Consider the following 20,708-nt stretch of genomic DNA (forward strand, 5'->3'; position numbering starts at 1 on the left):
GAAAGCTGTCAATTATTGTCACCAAAAAAGTCCCAACCAATAAAAGAGCTTGCTTCCCCATAATATAGAACACTTAAAAATGTGGCTTGTACAAGGCTTGTACTATTATGATAATAAAAAAATAGGTGAACTCTTTACTTTCTTGACTAGATTCTCAACATGCATTCTGAAAAAGAGCATATCATCCAACCTAACACCCAAATAATTGTAGGATGAATTTGTTCTGTTTTCTCCTTTCTATCTTAAGAATTAAATTATGTAGCAGTTTGGACAAATCACAGGAATTCCCCTTTAAAATCTCATTTATATTTGAGATACTGTTATATTTGCTAGCCTGCAAATGAGTAGTTAGCTCACCGCTAGCTAACCTTAGCGGTGAACTAGCTAAAAAACTAATGTTACCGGGGAGAGAGCTACCGTTAGTGACCGTGGAGAGAACTAAAGCTATAGACGAGTTAGCTAACCTTAGCAACAAGCTAGCTAACAGACTAATGTTATCAGGAAGGGAACTGAAGCTTGTGATGAGCTAGCTAATCTTAGCAATGAGTTTGCTAAACTTTGCGATGAGCTAGCTAACACACTCATGTTACCGGGAAGGAAACTAAAGCTAGAGATGAGCTACCTAAAGGCTATGCTTAGTGATGAGCTAGTTAACCTTAGCAATGAGCTAGCTACCCTTAGTGATGAGCTAGCTAAAATACTAATGTTACCGGGAAGAGTACTAAAGCTAGAGACGAGTTACTTAACCTTACCAATGAGCTAGCTAACACACTTACTTGAAAGAGAACTAAAGCTAGCGACAAGCTAACTAACCTTAGCAATGAGCTACCTAAAATACTATTGTTGCCTGGGAGAGAACTGCCGTTAGGGGCTAGCTAGCTAACCTTAGCAGCCAGCTAGCTAACCTTAGCAATGAACTAGCTAAAATAATACTGTTGCCTGAGAGAGAACTGCCATTAGGGGCTAGCTAGCTAACCTTAGCAGCCAGCTAGCTGACCTTAGCGATGAGCTAGCTAAATACTATTGTTGCCTGAGAGAGAACTGCCGTTATGGGCTAGCTAGCTAACCTTAGCAATGAGATAGCTAAAATACTATTGTTGCCTGAGAGAGAACTTGTTAGGGGCTAGCTAGCTAACCTTAGCAGCCAGCTAGCTAACCTTAGCAATGAGATAGCTAAAACACTATTGTTGTCTGGGAGAGAACTTGTTATGGGCTAGCTAGCTAACCTTAGCAGCCAGCTAGCTAACCTTAGTGATGAGCTAGCTAAAACACTATTGTTGTCTGGGAGAGAACTGCCGTCAGGGGCTAGCTAGCTAACTTTAGCAGCCAGCTAGCTAACCTTAGCGATGAGCTAGCTAAAATACTATTGTTGCCTGCGAGAGAACTTGTTAGGGGCTATTTAGCTAACCTTAGCAGCCAGCTAGCTAACCTTAGCGATGAGCTAGCTAAAATACTATTGTTGCTTGGGAGAGAACCTGTTAGGGGCTAGCTAGCTAACCTTAGCAGCCAGCTAGCTAACATTAGCGATGCACTAGCTAAAATACTATTGTTGCTTGGGAGAGAACTGCCATCAGGGGCTAGCTAGCTAACCTTAGCAGCCAGCTAGCTAACCTTAGCGATGAGCTAGCTAAAATACTATTGTTGCTTGGGAGAGAACCTGTTAGGGGCTAGCTAGCTAACCTTAGCAGCCAGCTAGCTAACATTAGCGATGCGCTAGCTAAAATACTATTGTTGCTTGGGAGAGAACTGCCGTCAGGGGCTAGCTAGCTAACCTTAGCAGCCAGCTAGCTAAACATAGCGATGAGCTAGCTAAAATACTATTGTTTCTTGGGAGAGAACTTGTTAGGGGCTAGCTAGCTAACCTTAGCAGCCAGCTAGCTAACCTTAGCGATGAGCTAGCTAAAATACTATTGTTGCCTGGGAGAGAACTTGTTAGGGGCTAGCTAGCTAACCTTAGTGATGAGGTTTTGGAAGAGGTTTTAGAAGAGACACAGATTAAACATCATTTTGATAAATGATGTGATGTGTTCTCTGCGCATACAAAATGTTTCTGATTGCTACCATGCTTTTAGCATCACTACAGCACCAGCAGCATTGCTAAAGCACTGTGAATATGTTAGTATGGCTATAGATGTTTGGATTTTTTTTATATCTTAGTGATTAAATTATGTAGGAATTTTGACAAATCAGAAGAATTCCCCTTTAAAACCTCATTTGTATTTTTATTACACTGTTATATTTGCTGCTAATGAGCTGCTATTGATTGATGATACAGACTAGTTGCTGGCTGATCCTCTGAACCGAGGTCAGCTGAGATGACACAGTGAGACAGACAGGTGTGAGAGTGTCAGTGAAATGGGTCCGTGCCGCAGTTCCCACAGGTCCTCTACAGAGCTTAATGTGTCTGCTCTTCTTTGGGCGCGCCATTAGGGCCGAGGCGGCCGGTTACTCTGCTCCAAACAGCGCAGATTAAGTGGCATTAAGCCATTACGGGCATTAAGGCATTAAGGCTCCGGCTCTCTGGGCCTTTGCTGTCTGATCTGATAGATCAGCTCGGTAAACTGCCTGCTCATCTTCAGTCTGACACAACAAAGTCACCAGCATGTGTTTCTTTAACTCTGAAACATTCACACTTCTTCCATTTCTTCATTTTTGAATTAATATGAAACAAGTTTTAGATACCGAATACTATACCGTATTTTTTACAATATAAGGCGCACTGGATAATAAGGCGCACTATCAATAAACATCTATTTTCTGGTCTATTTTCATCCATAAGGATTATAAACAGATTAAAAGGCATGTTATGCAACACTAGTAAGGAACAGGGGTGTCGCCATGTTTTACTGCTAATTTAGCAGGTCTGGCCGCTGGGTGTTGGGTTTGAAGATAAGCTAAGTTAAACAAACAAAATTATAATTTTTTAAATAAAAAAGAATTTCCTTTTGCTGGATGTTAATCTACACAGATTTCTCTCCTGAAAACTGGGTGAGTAACTTATTTGGATGAGGTAAATGCTTCAGTTTATTTACAGCAAGCTTAGACTTTCCGATTTCCACTAAGGCTCGATGCAGCATCATCATCATTAGCAGCTAAATGCTAGCGCTAGCTGCTAATATCGCCCAACAGTGCTACCTTGAGGAACCCTCAGTGTTCCAGTAAGCCAGGGCGATGTTAGCTAGCAGTTCCCAGATAGCTTGTTTTAACACAGTAAACACACAAACTACAGACCGATAAAACTCACCTCTGAATGACAAAAGAGCTAGCGCTTAGCGCAGTTAGCGGCTAATGCTAATGCTCCTCTAGCCTCGGTGCTGTAGAACTAAACTGAAACTCCATTATAACACTGTACTTCACTGGAGTGGCTTTAATTATGAATACTCTGACAGAAATGCAAAGCTAGGCAAGGCGATGTGCAGTGGGGTGTTTAGGCTAAAATGAAACGCTCTGATTGGCTGAAAACACTTCGCTCAACCAATCCTAAACTTATGGTTTTCATTAAATATGGCCAGTAGGCCCTAATCATTGAATGGATGGGCCCCAATGCTGCAGCCTATGGTAGCCTGTGCATTAGTCTGCTTCTGACTAGGCCACATTAATGTAATTATATTAGGAATACTAGTGGGTTTAAAAACAAGCTGATGAAAACATAACCTAGATGAAGAGGCCTTGTTATATCTGTTTGAATAAAGTCACTTATTATTATGTAGTCACGTACAATTAGGTGTTCAACAACATGTTAAAAATACAACAGAATGCAGGAAATGGCATCTAATTCATTAAAGTTATCATAAGGAACTCTTTGAAAAAATGAGTAATCAGTTGGCATTCGAAGACCATGAGTGACCTTGGTCCTAGCACAGGGAAGAGTCGGGATATTGATTCCCTGTGGGTTTTGAGTGATGGTGGTTCGAGCCGAGCCGTACTGGAAGCTCTAAGAGCTCTTGGTATAGATCTGGCTTTGATCATTGCCATCTACTTGGAAGGAGCTGGTCCATTTTGTTGGCTTTGTAGGCCAGCATCATGGTTTTAAATCTGATGACTGGAGGGAACGCAGCAAAGGAGTCACATGACTAAACTTCGGACGATTGATGGATGACGAGTCGTGCTGCTGCTGCATTTTGAACTAGTTGCAGGGTTTTGGTGGTTTGCAGTGGAAGACCAGCTACAAGAAAGTTGTAGTAGTCAAGCCTTGAAATGAGAAGGGACTGCACAAGCATTTGAGTGGCTTCCCGAGAGAAAGTTCAAATTGTCCAAATGTCAGATTTGCAACATGGCTTGAGAATAATAACTGGTTATCCATTACCATTATCCATCAGGTGATGGGAAGTCATCCATGATGAGACATTAGCGAGAAATGCTGAGATTTGGGATGAGACATGAGTGTCGGAAGGAAGGAAAGAAAGGCTTAGCTGAGTGTCATTAGCATAGCAGTGGTATGAAATTAAAAAAGCTTCTGATTGCTACCATGCTTTTAGCATCACTATAGCACTGGTAACATCAGTACAGCACTGTTAGCATCACTACAGCACTGGTACTATCACTACAGCACTGGTAGCATCACTACAGCACTGGTAGTATTGGTAATGCAGTGTTAGCCTTGCTTAATATTGCCACCACAGTGTTAGCATCCCTATTATGGCATTAGCATTATAACTGCATCAGCTATTGCTATGACCTTGGCCATTATTTTAGCATTACAACATAAGTTTTTACACTTTTTTGTCCCTACGTTAGGAAATATAAACATATATATTAATTTGATATTAAATCAAATTGTCACCTTGTTGGCTGGAATCTAATTGAGTCTGCTAATCAACAGTGATAGCCATTGGAAACGTGGAAACATCTACGGACATTTGGACATGTAGTCCGTCTATCAGAAGCTGTTTCAGACGCTGTTCTACAGTGTAACGCTGTGTGCAGGTCGGAGGCTGTTTCCTGTGGAAGCTTTGATCCGGATGAACGTGTGATTTATCAGCGCTGTGGTTGTGATCACAGTCACTGAGGGATTCTCTTTTATATGCCCATCTTCTCTCATGAACACAGGAGCTGTCAGTTATTCATAGCCGCCAGATGTCGATGCATGAAGATAATGATGGGTGATTATTATCTCAGAGTTAGTTAAAAATTAAACAATGTCACAACACGAGGCTTTGTGTAGGACTACACAATATGTATGCATGCAGTGGGTTTTCATTGTGGATATGCAGGTGTTTTGCGACTAAATAGAGAGAGATAACTGGTGAAAAGCAACAGTTGTATGGATGCTACGTATCTATAATCTAAAGCATGGTGCATCCACCCCCATGCTTCACATATGTCATTCACAATTTGTATTCTAGTTCTTTTCAAATGTGGTTAGTGTCCTTAGTGTTGCCGAAAAGTCCACATCACTTGTGTTGATAACTAATTCCATAACTCCATAACGTATCTAGATGTTTTCTAGAATACTTCAAACTATGGCTATACAATAAATTGTATTTTAGCGTTATTATGCTTTGAGATTTTTACAGTAAACACAAATAAATAGGTGAATGAATAACAGAAGGCTATGCTTTATGTAGCAACAGAGAGAGCTTTTCATGAAAAAAAAAATATTAATGCTAAGAGCCGAAAACAAATTTGTGGAGGATACACTAATTTTTCACACTATAAGGTGAACCTAAAATTCTTAAATTTTCCCCAAAGTCACCAGTGTCCCTTATAATCCAGTGCGTCTTATGTATGAATTTTACCAGTCAGGTTGTAAGGAGCAGTAAACCACTTTGCTGAAATGCAGCATTATAAAGGTATTAGCTAACCGCACTAAGCACTAGCTCTTTTTTCGTTCTGAAGAGACTGTTATTGGCCTGAAGCCTGCTGCTAACCATGGCTAGCATTGCTGGAGCAGCATTAGCATTAGCCACAAACTGCACTAAGTGCTAGCTCTTTCGTTGTTCAAAGGGGAGTATATTGGACTATAGTCTGTGTGTTTACCGTGTTAAAACAAGCTATATGGGATGAAACGCAAGCTAATATCACCCTGGCTTACCAGAACACTTAGGGTTCCTTAGTGTATCGCTGTTGGGTAGCGGTTAGCCGCTAACCCTGGCTAGCACTAGCCTTGGTAGAAATCTGTGAATCTAAGCTTACTGTAAATAAACAAAGGTTCTTTACTCACCCAAATAAACAGTTTTCAGGAGAGAAATCTGTGTAGATTAAGATTCAGCCCTTGTTTGACTTTAAAAGAAAATGTTACTGTTTTCTTTACTTAGCTTAGCTTAGCTTATCTTAGCCACCCAGCAGCGAGACCTGCTGTATTAGAAGGAAAACATGGCGACACTTCTGTTTCTTACTAGTGTAACATAATGTGCCTAATAATCTGATGCGCCTTATGTATGAAAATAAACCAGAAAAAAGCTGTTTATTGATAGTGAACCTTATAATCTGGTGCGCCATATAATGCAAAAAATACAGTAGTTATTTTCACATCGATATCACAATATACAACAGCATCGCAGTGCATCCCAATTTTTTTCTACAGCTCCAGAAAAAAAAACCCTTCTCATTCAATATTTTTTATTATTATTATTTTTCTTACATTGTAAATCAATACTTAAGTCATTCAGACTATGAAGGAACACATAAGGAATCATGTAGTAACTTAAAAGTGATAAAGAAAGCAATATTAAACATAACTCTTAACTTGCAGTTTCTGAGGCTGGTAACTCTGATGAACACAACCTATTTAACAGAGGTAACTCTTGGTCAGATTAATTTCCTGGAACAGTCCTGATGAGAGCCAGTTTCATCATAACATTATTGATAGTATTTATGACTGCACTTGCAGATACTTTCAAACTTTTTGAATTTGTTTGTTTATTAAACATTTACAAAGGAACACTCAAAATGAAGTGTTACAAGGCATCTGCAATGTGATTGGTTGAGAGGCGTTCAATAAGTGACATTACCAGCCGGTAATGCACTGTAACCGAAGCTCTCCGTGTATTACTCCGCCACATACAGGTAACCGAGCAACGATGCAGCGCTTACAAGCCAAACAGCGCAGCTACAAACAGAGCAGCAATGGAACTAAACAGATCTTATTTTATCATCCTATTTAACTCAAATTCAACTTTCATTAAACAGTGATTATGGAACTGTGGTATAATCATAATGATATACACTGCATATATGACACTTTATAACAAACTTGTGTGTTTATCTGTGTGTTTTTACAGGTATGCGCATCCTGGTTAACTTGCTGCTGGACACTCTGCCCATGCTGGGAAACGTGCTCCTGCTCTGCTTCTTCGTCTTCTTCATCTTTGGCATCATCGGTGTTCAGCTGTGGGCGGGGCTTCTGCGCAACCGATGTTACCCTGAGGATAATTTTACTCTGTGAGTTTAAATCTTAACTCTGCTTAAGGCTACATCTTCCAGGAACACTGTAGTGTTACTGTCTAAAAGCCATAAAAGAATTGTACAGTGCCAGTCAAAAGTTTGGACACACCTTAAATATATACCAATTCTACCTCTTTACAGCACAACTGATGCTCTTAAACACATTAAGAGGGCAAGAAATCCAAGCAATTAACTCTTAAAAAGCTTATCACCTCATAAAACTGACAGAGAAGATGCTAAGATGTTGTCACATGGGTCAAACCAAGGACAGACACTCGCAGATACCAAATACACAATTTATTAACAAGAGGGCTAGGCTTACAGGGGTTGTTAGGGACAGGCAGGGTCATTAACAGTAAGGTAACAATAAAAAAACAACATATCAGAGTGTGAAACACAAAATGGGGTCATACACAGGTAATCCAGAAGGACAAAAAGGGCAAGAGTAGGCAAAAGTGTAGTCAAACAAGGCAAACAACAAAGGAAATGTGTTGTAGAGGAGCGAGCTAACTAGATTTAATACTCAATGAAGACCTAAGGGAACTGAGAGGCAGTTACACTAAATTAGACCTTAGATTCTCTGCCGGAACCCAACCCAAACTCTATTTTTTTTATATATAAAGTTATTGAGTGATAATCACAATAAATCAAAGTAACAAATGAAACTAAACAAATTAAATTAAACACTTGACTTGGAGCACTGTGCACTGCAGTGCATAGCCTTATTACTGTTTTTTTTGCACATAAATTATAAGCACAATATAAAAAAATAGTTAGTTTAGAAATTGTTTTCTATTCTTAAACCATGTTAAATTTTATTTGATTAGAGGAAAGTCATTCAGACATCATTCTTGTAGCTTAATTTACCGAAGTCTAGGCCTCTGGATCATTGTTCGCATTGTTTATGTGTTAATCTTTCCAAGATCTGTTCTTAATAATAATAAAAAAATCTTTAATAATTGGTCTTCTTCAGTGCTGCATTATTCCGAACAGATTTCGCTCATACGTACATTTCAAAAATGTTTGTAAAAAGCTACGTTTTAATGCTTTACTAAAAAAAATGTTGGGTTTAAATTGGGCTCGTGCAGGACATGCACGGGCTTGGGCGGAGTCGGCTGGATAATTTGGGCCTGATCTAAATTCTGTATTAAAACAGACCACATGTGAGCAATCAGAAGCTAGGAGAGTGGGAACGCCATAGCATCCCATGATTATCAGAGTCGGGAAAGTCTAGTGTGAGTGCATGCTGGGAATTGGAGTCTTTGTTGTGTGAATTTTGTTTACCCATTTTCAATAGCATCGACTCTATGTGGTATAAGCATTTACTGGCCTATTGCAAATGTCGATTTGTCATAAAAAGTCATAAAAGGCTCATGAATGTCCTTCACCTCGAAGATAAGAAATCTAATGTTATAAACTTTTAAATGAATAGTGAAAAACATTCCAAAGACCCCTTCCTCCTCCAGTTTCTTCCTCCTCTCTTTATACTCCGCTTCTCTTCTCCTTCTCTCTGAGCTCAATAAAGCCTGATTATGAATCTAAATTTGAAAAATGCAAATGTCTTTGTCTTCTAGTTGAGCTCACCATTTCATTAAAACTTGCTCTTCTCTTTTTGGCTGCCTTTCATCAATATTAACTGCCCTCCACACACACACACACACACTCACACACACACACACACACTCACACACACACACACACACATACACACACACACACACACACACACACACACACTTCCCACAGTTCTCTGGGGTTGCTGTTCTGCGGTTTTAACAGTATCCTAATGAACAGTGGGATTGTAAATACTGTACACTTCTACACAATAAACCGTCTCCAAATTCTCCATTAGCATATAGTTAATATTAACATCTGTACACGAGGTCAGTCGTATCCTGAGGTAAACTGAGGTTAAACGGTCAGATCAGTGTGGTGGACAGGCAGTATATGTTTGGCTCAGTGTGTGTGTGTGTGTGTGTGTGTGTGTTGCAGCCTGGGGCTACTGGTGTCTGTGGACTGTGTGGGATTTGTATTTATGAGTTTTGTGACATTTTTAGCCTGGAGGGTGAATCCTTTACCACCTCACAGCCATCAACTCTCACCCCCACCTGAGATAAACTTATACTGAGAGTTTAAAAGCCTTTAAAGCCAGAAAATTACAAATAAAATTATTAATGCTGAAAGCGTGAAGTATAAATAAAACATTTTTGCTAAGATAATTTTAGTAAACCCTCTCTTCCGCTCACTAGCATCAAGCTTAATGGAATAATGTATTTATAATAAACAGAGATAACATTAATCAATAAATCAATCAATCAATCTTTATTTCCATCGGGAATACATTGAGGGTGACCCCTATTTACAATGTCGCCGAACATTTACAGTATAAAAGTGACTGAAAACATTTAATAATAAATTTGAAATAATAAGGAACAAAATAGTAAAAAAAATACAAATTTTAAAACATTTAATATAAATGAAAAAAATATATATGGAAAAAGAAATTCTAAAATAACAAATTGACACATGCAAAGTTAGGCTGTTATATTCAGATGTGCCGATTGTCATTAGCCACACACCCATAATGTTGCACATATATCTCTATAAATCCGGTCAATCCATAAATCCATCTTTCTGCCATCCTCCGAGTTACTGACTGCCCATAAAAAATAATATTTAAAAACAAATAACAAGCTAAAATTAACCTTAACTAATGTAATATAATATATAATATAAGTAAAATATGCAAGGTAGAAAAAAAAACAAAACAAAACAAAAAATAGATCTGTAAAAGTCTTTAAAATGAGAAAATAATATATTATTATTATTATTATTATTATTATTATTATTATTATTATTATTAAAACAATTTTAGTATCTTATCAAGTCCAATGGAGCCAACTCTTATGTGTATATATATATATATATATATATATATATATATATATATATATATATATGAAATACTATACTAATTTACAAGAAAAAACACTTTTTAGTTTTGCTTATTAGTATTTATTTTACTTATTACTTTTAAATTTATTTATTTATTAATTTAAATGTAAATATTGGTGTCAGGTATTGGTTCGATTTGTGAACCACTATCTGTTGAAACTCCGCCCACTGTATAGTAGTGTTGTACTTTGTCATTAAATCCCACTGTTCTGATTAGATAAAATGTAAACTAAATTTTACTCAGACTGTATAAATATTACAGTGTTATTTTTACTATCACAATTTTCAACATGCGATTTAAAATATATCAATATTTCACCTTGATTACATATCACAATATAGTGTAATTCAATTGTAGCATCTATCGTATCGCCAAGTTGTTGCCAGTACTTTTTTACCCTTGAAGCTATTTGTGTAATTTGTGTCATTGCTTTAAAGGCATTCCCATTAATGAGATTCAACCTGAAAAAAAAAAAAAATAAATAATGAAGAACTGCATTAAAGTGTTCACATTGCTCTTTGTCTTTGTTTATCACAGCTTGGCGGTTGGTGAATTTGTTCCTGTCTGAATGAGAGCGCTGTAGATCTTTTGTAGCTGTAGATCAAACTGCCATTAGGAGGAACACGGCTCAGGTTGACATAATTAGCATGTAGCTTTCGTTTGCTGTCTGTTTCAGCACCTGTGCTTTGAGGTTCTCTGCGTTTGTGTTCTGTTGCTGCGTTTGGTGTGTGTTTTTTATCTGTATGCATTCATTCAGGAGCTCCGATCCGTTCTGATCAGCGCATCTAATCTACGGTCTGATCTTTGCACGGAAAGCCCCTCCCCCACCCCCAGCCCCAGCTGAGACAAATGATGAGGATACAACAGTACCGCTTGTTTAAGTAATTGAAAGGGAAATTTCGGTCCAAGAGCAGTTCTGTTTCTGTGATTTCTGAAAGTCGGGGACAGAGGGATTTGGAATTTTGTCGGTCTTCTTAAATTTGTATGTTTTATAACTGAAAACCAACATCTTACTTTGTTTTTTAATGATAGAGTTTTTCACTATTCTTCCAGAAATGTATTTGTCTTTTACTTGGAGCGTTTTCTCCCTTTGTTTGGTTTGGTTTCACGCAGGCATAAACCTAAAACGCACCAAAATGCGCACCAATAAACCACGCGAGCAGACTGTGTCCTCTGATTGGTCAGAGCTGTCTGGGGTTGAAGTAAATATAAATATATGAAAAAAGTCACGCGGCTGCGAGCAGTGAACGCAGCACAGACCGTTCTCACCACAAGCGAAGCGCTCCAGAGTTTGTTTGGGACCACCTCCTCTAGGTGGTCTTGGTCCGGTTCTTTTGATCTGCACGAGTGCGATTACTGTTTTCACACCTGCTCAATCGAACTGCATTAAAGTTACAAAGGGACCAGAGTTCGTTTTAACCGGACCAAATAGTGCTGCTGTGAAAATGCCCCTTAGTTCTGAAGCAGAGGTGGTCTTGAACCGTTTCCAAACAAACTCTGGAGCGGTTTGCTTCTGGTGAGAACATGATCTACTGGTCTCGATCTAACCCAGCTATTAAATAAACTCCTTTTATTTGTTTAATCTGATATATTAGACAAATAACGCTAATTATTTACCACAGCTATAAACAGACGCTGTCTCTGCTGCTGCTCCATGCTGTTTACACACCATATGAATGCCACATGTTCAGTATTCACTGCTCATAGGATATCTGAGCTGCAGGTCCTATTAAAAACACTGTGATTGAAAGCACAAAGGCAAGTTTTCAGCATTCTGTGCTAAAGCAGCTTCACACTGCACAGATATACACGCTGGAACACAGAATCTTCTCGCTACATTTACCTTCTGTGTGAAAACAAACCAAACAGAGGGAGAAAACGCTCCAAGTAAAAACAAACTCACCAACTGATTTGGAGCAGAGAAATGAAACTACAGGTGTGAGTACTTAGATAATTAATCCCAAAGGGGTTGAGGTCAGAACTCGCTCATCTTTATAGACCTTGCTTGTGTTAGACGTTTTCTTGTTGTGATGTTTTCTTGTCTTGTTTTCCCCTCAAAGGCTATTTTTAATGACATGTTAGATAGTAAAGACAGAAATTACTATTTGTATTATTTTGATTATTATTTTTTATTTAGTTGTTTTGCTTTGTAGCTATGAGATTAGTTTCCAGACCCTCACCCATCTCATGAGAGGAGCCATTGGATTTGGGTCTTAGCACATGGGTAAAATTCTCAGCTGACAGCTGCTAATTACAATTTTTGACCTGCTTTAACAGTCTTAATGAGTCAACTGAAGTCCAGCAGGATAACTTTACAGAATTGGTGTATAAACTACTATTTTACTTTATTCATGGTTTTATTGATTTATCAAACCTAAATAAAAAATTGCATTACCTCTTTTAGTTTCTGTTGACTTTAATGGCATTTTAACACTTGTCCCAAATAAATAAGTCCACATCCAGAGCTGCTTATGGGCTTGTTTGGAGGAGAGACACATTATATATACTGTACATGTCGTTGCTGAAAAAAAAAAACCTAAACATTTTATTCTCCATTTTTGTCGATTTTTAGTTTACTACATAATTTGAACAGACAAACTTTTCCTTACACTGTGCCAAAATTTCCTGATGAACAGACCAATAGAAACTCTTTAAAATTACCTGAAATAAACTCTTTTTACATTTACTTCCATTGAAAGTTTACAAGGTTTTTTCTCTCTCCTGTAAAGTTTTGGAGATAAGTGTTTTTCATTGGACAGCGACAATACACACTAATGGTCAAAGGTTTTAGAACACCCTAATTGTTCTCTTTTATTTTGGCCATTAAACTCTTCAGGTCCAATCAATATCTGGAAATAGTACAATAATAATAATATAAGTAAACTGTCAGGGTTTATTAAGAAAAAACAAGTGAACTAAAAACAGAAAAAAAGGTTTATCTCAGTTCTCAGGCCAGCATGAAATGACCATTTACAATTTTGCTGTCAGGACCCGCACTCACTCCACAAAGCTGAGCTTACTACAATACCCTCAAAAGAAATAATGTGATAATTTAAAGCAGTCAAATAAAACAAAAATGAACCACTCACGCAACCCCATGTGCAGCACCGGGAGCAGATAGCTTCTACACCTGTAATGGACCAAATTAGGCTTCCCTTGAAGGGAATTTTAACTAGTGATAGGGATTGCTTCTAGGCTTAAAAACAGCTTTCACACTTGATCAATGGAAACAGCCCTGCAAGGCAAGCACACCTGGGTTTGAAAAAAGCTAATGTGAACACATTTGTTGATGTAATGTGAGGTTGTGTTTACTTAAAAAAAATAATTTGACTTGAGGTCAACATTCTTCGTCATCTTCTTCATCTTCTTCTTCTTCTTCTTCTTCTCCTCCAACTTCTTCTTCTTCTTCTTCATAAAGCACAGGCATGCTGTTAGCAGTTAGGGGAGGATATAGGGGACAGTAGGGAGGGTTGGGTACACCAGGGAGTAATTGTTGTTTCTTTTGTCTGTGCAGCAATTCATTGACTCTGAGACTGTCACTCCAGGGTAGGGACCCAAGCTGGTATTTCCCAGGGTAATTAGACCTTAGAGAGCTCATATTTGTTGGGGAAGGAGATGTTGTGGTGGTGTCTGGCTGTTCGTGAAAGCCTAGCAGGGAGTCTGAAGACTTTAGTGCATGAAGTATCTATTTGTACGCTATTTGCACTCAACGTTTTGTCACCTCACCAAGAAGGAGTAGTTATAATAGAATGGAACTTTATACGTGTGAATTTAAAATAAATTCCAAATAAAAATATTGTCACTTAGAGCATATATTTGCTAAAATAAGAAATAACAAAATAATAATAATAATAATAATAATAATAATAATAATAATAAAACAATGCAGAGCTTTTAGACCTCAAATAATGCAAAGAAAACAAGTTCATATTCATAAAGATTTAAGAGTTCAGAAATCAATATTTGGTGGAATAACCCTGTTTTTCAATCACAGTTTTCATGCATCTTGGCATGTTTTCCTCCACCAGTCTTACACACTGCTTTTGGAAAACTTTATGCCTTTACTCCTGGTGGAAAATTCAAGCAGTTCAGTTTGGTTTGATGGCTTGTGATCACCCATCTTCCTCTTGATTATATTCCAGAGGTATTCAGAGGTATATTCAATTAGAGAAACTTATAATTTTTTAAGTGGTCTCTTATTTTATATTATACATTATATTAGACTGAAATGACAAGTTAATTGGGGGAAACTGTACAATTGAAAGAAGGCTTATATACGATTTGGCCCCTATATTTTGCTGGATCTGTAGATCATGCACACTCATAGAGTGGGTTGCCAAAGCTGGTTTCCCTGCTTTTCATACAAATGCTTGATTGGTGATTCATTTGGCAACCAGGAGATCTCACCAGCTCTATTCTTGCCAGTTTCAGACCCTTGCAGAATGAGCCGTTTAAGGGCTCTGTCACTTTTGCTGACTGTTGCTGACCACACACCCCATGTTTACAAAGTTTTTTACCACACCTTATTGTTAGCTTATTGCTGCTAAATCGCAACAGTGTTAGAGACTCACCTAGGTGGTGTTCGAAGCGGAATAGCCGATGGTTTTAGTGGCTTACCTGGCAGCACCTCTAGTGGAATAGCTGAGCTCCTCTATTCGCTGACTTGCCACAAACAGTAGGTATAGATCCCTCTATCAGACAAAGTCCGCTGGCTAATCCTGCTGTGTACTGTTTGAGGTTTTCAACCCAAAAGACCAAAATGCCGGTCCGTCAACTGATGTAGTGGGTGATACTCTGGTGGGGGTTGATGGGTGAGGGGTGGTGCCTGCGCACGCATTTTCTTATTGTGACATCACAATAAGGGAGGCATGCAAACGGCGGATCGAAGCATATGATTCCTGACACCAAACTCTTTCGACTGAGTTTCAGAAAATCGGCAGATGTATTTATTTATTTATTTTTTTCCCCCACATTTTTATAGGGGCAGTCAAGACCCGAGCCAAAATAAAACTTACTCACAAACTCACAAAAAGTTAGTTTTTTTAATAATATTTCCACTTTAATACAAGTTTAAACCTGTTTCCTTTTCTTCATTCCTGTCTTTGTGTTCTTCATGCCTGCCAGCGCATTATAAAGTTTTAACATGGTGGAAATTCACTGAAATTGGTTTTCTCCTAAAGACGCTGCTGTTGTTTATGTTGCTGGTCTTGTTGCTCTGGTGATCAGTCATTTCTGTAGCTTGCTTGCGTCTGGTGTTCGGTCTGGAACAAAGTTATGGAAATCGCAGTGAAATCGTGGTCTTTTTTGCTGGAATTATCTTTTTCCTGTCTGTGTATAGGGAGTAGCAATCAGACAGGAGATGGGATGTGAGAAATTGAATTTGTGACATTACTGTAATCTCTTGACTGAATGCAATAAAGCATTCAGAAATCATTTTTTTTTCTCTTTTCAGAGGAAGACTGCACTTCTATCTGTGATGCGTTTAGTCTTCCATTGGCTGAGATTAGTTGGGACAGTTCTTTATGCCTTAGACAAGCCCATTCCACCTTAAAACATGTAACTCTATGTTTGGGCCTGTATGATGAGGTGTAAAACCTTGCCGTCATCTTTTGAAGTGCAGATTTAAAGTGACACACAGCACACACTTAATGCTTTTCCTGGCTGACACAGCACACAGTTACACAAGTAAACACAGTCGTGCCAGGAAAACTCCAGAAACAATAACATGCAATATAAACAAATTGATTGATTGATATTTATTAGGCTATTTGATAGTATTTCTATTTATTTAAAAAGAAAAAGCTTAGTTATTTCAATGAATTAAATGATTAGGATTAACTGTAGTTAGGGTAATTGTTAGGCAAGGTTTAAACACAATATTAATGTTTATGAATATAATAATGAATATAATGAATATGTTTTAATGTGGACTGTGCCTTCCGCCAAAAAGTAGTTCCAAAAGAAGAGAACTGTAACAGAACTGTAGCTACAAAACGGTGTATGGTTTATGGGTTAGCATGAAATCAAAATTGGGTATTAAGGAGGTTAGTAAACGTTAGGACTGTATAATAACGCTGAAACTCTCCTCTCCTGCGCCGCGAAGTCGTCTTTGTGTGAAAGCTGCGCATTTGTGAGCATTTCTGCCTGTTTGCTAGGTGGTGTTGGTTAGCTAGTCAGCTGGACTGTGGTAAGGTTAGCGTAGCTTGCTTTCCATCCAAAATCGCACCTTGTGTTCTCAGCTTAATTACTCAGGAATCTCTTCACACATCAACATAATCCATATATGGTTAAAAAGGGCGGAACTTACTCTTTCTAAAAATAGTGATAGCATCTCAATGCGGTAAAGCATCTGCAAGAAACCCATTGAGAAAAACACCTAAAAAATGTGAGATCTCCTTCCCTAACCAATATTATTTACCTTTAGTGCTTCAAACATATTTATATGATGTTTCAAAACCAAATAATATCAGTAAATGACTCCAAGTTTTTCCACCACGTGTCTCATTTGTAGCTCCGCCCCCTCCCCAGGTGTTTCCACTTCTAGTGTGTTTCCTGTTCATATAAATAGATCCCCTGTGCCACTTTGTCTTTTTCGGTCTTTGCGCCTTCCTCTGTTGTTTGTCTCTCTGTGTCTCTTTGTGATTACAGCCCTAACCCTAGTTCCTTGTTTATATCTTCTTGTTTATTTCTTGTTCCCTTTAGTTCCCTGTTTTGTGTTTATCTGTTTATTTCTAGTTCCCTGTTATTTTCCTTTGTTTTCTCCTTGCCCTGTTTAGTTTATTTATTCTTGTCTAGTTTAGATTCTTGTTGTTTTCCTTGTATGTATCCCTGCCCTGTTTAGTTTTGTTTTATCCTCGGTTATTCCTGTTAGTTTCTAGTTTCTTGTTTATTCCTTGTTTATGTTCTTAGTTCTGTTAAGTTCTTCGTTTATTAGCCTCCCTCTTTGTTTATTATTATTATTATCTCTTGTTTGTTTTGGTTTATTTCGTTGTTACGTGTTTACTTGTCTCTTTGTTTATCTTTGTTATTTATTTATTAAATTATTCGTTTCGCCCTTACCTGCTCTCGCGTCCGCTTTCCTCGTCTCCCTGCCTGGGTCCAACCTGACAGTCCTGATCTAAATACTGAAAGGTATAGTCTGCTGTGAGTGTCAGGTGTTTAGTATCTACATGTATCCTAGAGGTGTGATTAGCAAGAAAAATAACTCCTCCTGATGCTCTCCATGTATTTTGTCAAAGTAATTGTCAATATTCTTATGCTTTTATCTCATAAACACTCTAGTCTAACCATTTTTGAAAATATATCTTATGTGTGAATATATTTAAAGTCTATACATTCAAAAATATGTAAAAAAAACAAACAAACAAACAAAAAAAAAAAACAATTCTGATTACGTTTTTGAGCAGCCGTATGTCTTCTGGAGTAAAAGAGTTCAGGGCATGTGTCTGTCTGATATAATTACTGTGTTATAAGACCTGAAAGAGGAACTGAAAACAAAAACGAAGAAAAAACACACCAAAACAGCCTTCAAGGTATTCGAAGGGTTAACAGTGAATAACATACAATCAGTAAAAAAAAAAGAAATAAAACACCAAGAAGGAGTTGTTGAAATTGGAAAATCTTATACATCCCTTATTAATACAATACCAAAATCATTTTGTGGTCCTGACGATATTTAACCCTTGAGCCTTTTGTTTGACACATGAAACTTAGATCATTGGTTAACTCATAAAAAGATCTACGGATTCTACTTCCGACTTCCACTCCTCACTTATTTCATTTCAGAGCGATTCAGAAAGTTTGTATTGTTTTCTATCAATGCAGTTTCTAAACAAGCCTTAGGATGTAATAAAGCAGGGAAGAGCTGCATCTTGGATGAGTATCTTACTGCAATGAGTCGTGATCACTAGCTGTAATTTACTGCATGGTCACGTAGGAAGTATCTGAAACATCTCGCTTTACACGGCCGAGTGGAGTTAACCCTGCGTGACTAAAAGCGTTTGGTTCCAGATCTTCCTTGGTTGTGTTTTTTACTCTCCTTAAAGTTCTGGCATGATCTGTTTATATGTATCATCGTCTCTTTGCTTTGATCTGTGCGCTTTGGCCTTTTTATCAGTTCTGTGTATAAATTCTTATCAGTTCTGATACAAACAGAGCATTAAACACATTACTAGCCCTTTGAAGTCACAGTAATCAGTAGTGTGTAGTGTAATGTGTATGGGTTATCTCTAGCTTATCATAAATAAAATATAGCGTCTGTGTTTGTAAGTGGAGAAGCATTTTATTATATAATTTTCTTATAATAATATTATTTACGTAAGCCAATACAAGCATATGTAAATTATATGTGTAAATACAGTGGCTTGCAAAAGATTTTAAGTGATGGACCAACACAAACTAGCACATATCAAAAATGATACATGTTTTTTCAAAGTTTTAATCAAATAAAAATCTGAAAAGTATTGTGAACAGCAATTTTCATGTTTTGCCACTTTGGACTTTGGATTGGTCCATTCTATCACATGAATATTCATTTATCTAAACCAGGGGTCACTAATAGGCGGACCGCGGTCCGTGTCTGGACCCAGACGTTGTCCAATCCGGACTCAAACCGATAAACTACTGAAAAGGATTTAATTCTGACAGTGTTTATTTAAAGCGGCGGAACGTTTATTGTATTTATGGTTTACGTGCTTTACAGCGCATTAAACTTACTGATCACCAAACTCTCCTCTGCCAATCAGATCTGTGCAGGTGCGAGCGCGCGGAGCCACACAGGCGAAACAGGCGGTGAGAAGTGGGAGAATAAAGCGAGAAAAGCTAATACAGATGGTGCGCACCAGAAAAAAACGTTAAAATACTACAGTTATAAAACATACTAACAGTAACATAACCTCACGGTGTTACTTGGAGGAATTAAAGAGAAACAATCGAGACAAGAGTGCAAAATATTCCACTTTACTCCACCTGATCAGAACTCCTCTCGAAGGCGCACTCTCTTTGCTCCCAAAACAACCCTACCTCAGAACTACAGCAACCCCCAGGGGAATTATTGAGGGTGTTTCCATTTATTTTATGATAGGTTGATAATGTAATTATTGTGACAGTCCTATTTAAAACAATAAATATTGTTAAAATATACTAGCATGTGTAATTTGTTTTGTCTTTCAGTTGTTGATAAAACACTGACAGAACTACTATAGGCTTCTTCAGTAAACAGAATAAAACACGGAATTATAACACAAGTTAACATTGGCGACGGTCCGGATCTTAGCCTGATTAAATTTTCTCTAACTGGACCAAACTGAATTCTAATTAAATACCCCTGATCTAAACCATTCCTCTGTAGCTCTGGCTGTATGTTTAGGGTCATTGTCTTGTTGGAAGGTGAAGCTCCTTCCCGGTCTCAAGTCTTTTGCAGCATCCAACACAGTTTTTTCTTTTAGGGTTGTAATCTATTTATCTTTATCTTATTTTCATTATCTCTAATCAGCTTCCCTGTCCCTGCTGAAGAAAGGCATTGTCACAGCATGATGCTGCCACCACCATGGATTTGGATATAACCACAGCACCTTCTTCCACATGTTTTGTCTTTCTTTCAACAATGGTTTTTCTCTTGCCATTCTTTCATAAAGACCAGATTTGTGGAATGCGTGACTGATAGTTGTCTTGTGAACAGATTTTCTAACCTGAGTTGTGGATTTCTGCAGCTCCTCCAGAGTGACCATGGGCCTCTTGGTTGCTTCTCTGACCAGTACTCTCCTTGCTCGATCTGACAGTTTGGGTGAATGGGCATGTCTTGGTAGGCTTTCAATTGTGGAATACTTTTTCCATTTTTGGATCTCAAAATAATGACTTAGTATCTCAAAGTAATGACTTGCTATCTCAAAATAATGAGAAAGTATCTCGAAAGAATGACTTACTTTCTCAAAATAATGACTTAGTATGTCAAAATATTGGGATAGCAGTTTAACACGCCCTGGCCTGCCGGCTGACCAGAAATATGTCATAATTAATATCTGGCTGTGTTTATGAATAATTATAGGCTCAATATAAACATCCAAAAAGCCATTTTAAATCTTAGAATCTCTGCTTTTCAGTTATCTATTTAGCAGTATTTCCTTTCAGAAAAAAAAAAAAAAAAAAAACATTTAGGGTGAAATATATTTATTAAAAATATTATTTTTAATTTCCATACTAACGTAAGTTTTTTGTACATCCATATTTGATCCAATGCCGACATGTTATACATCATTCAAACCGTCTAACCCTCTGTAGGATGTACAGTTCCTGAAAAAGAGTGCTTAGAGTTTTTACCGCAGCTTTAAAAACAGAACTTTATTCTTATAAAGTTTCCAGTCCTTTG

General features: G+C 37.7%; 1 protein-coding gene across 1 annotated transcript in view; it reads left to right on the forward strand.

Annotated features, from left to right (window-relative positions):
- Positions 1–20,708, forward strand: part of LOC103032203 (voltage-dependent T-type calcium channel subunit alpha-1I) — a 269,335-nt gene that overhangs the window by 60,863 nt on the left and 187,764 nt on the right. The window contains exon 4 of the mRNA XM_049479328.1: positions 7,224–7,383. Within this exon, the coding sequence (XP_049335285.1) occupies positions 7,224–7,383 (160 nt within the window). The remainder of the gene's footprint in view (positions 1–7,223; positions 7,384–20,708) is intronic.

This window comes from Astyanax mexicanus, chromosome 5 (genome assembly GCF_023375975.1).
Source record: "Astyanax mexicanus isolate ESR-SI-001 chromosome 5, AstMex3_surface, whole genome shotgun sequence".
Taxonomy (NCBI): domain Eukaryota; kingdom Metazoa; phylum Chordata; class Actinopteri; order Characiformes; family Acestrorhamphidae; genus Astyanax; species Astyanax mexicanus.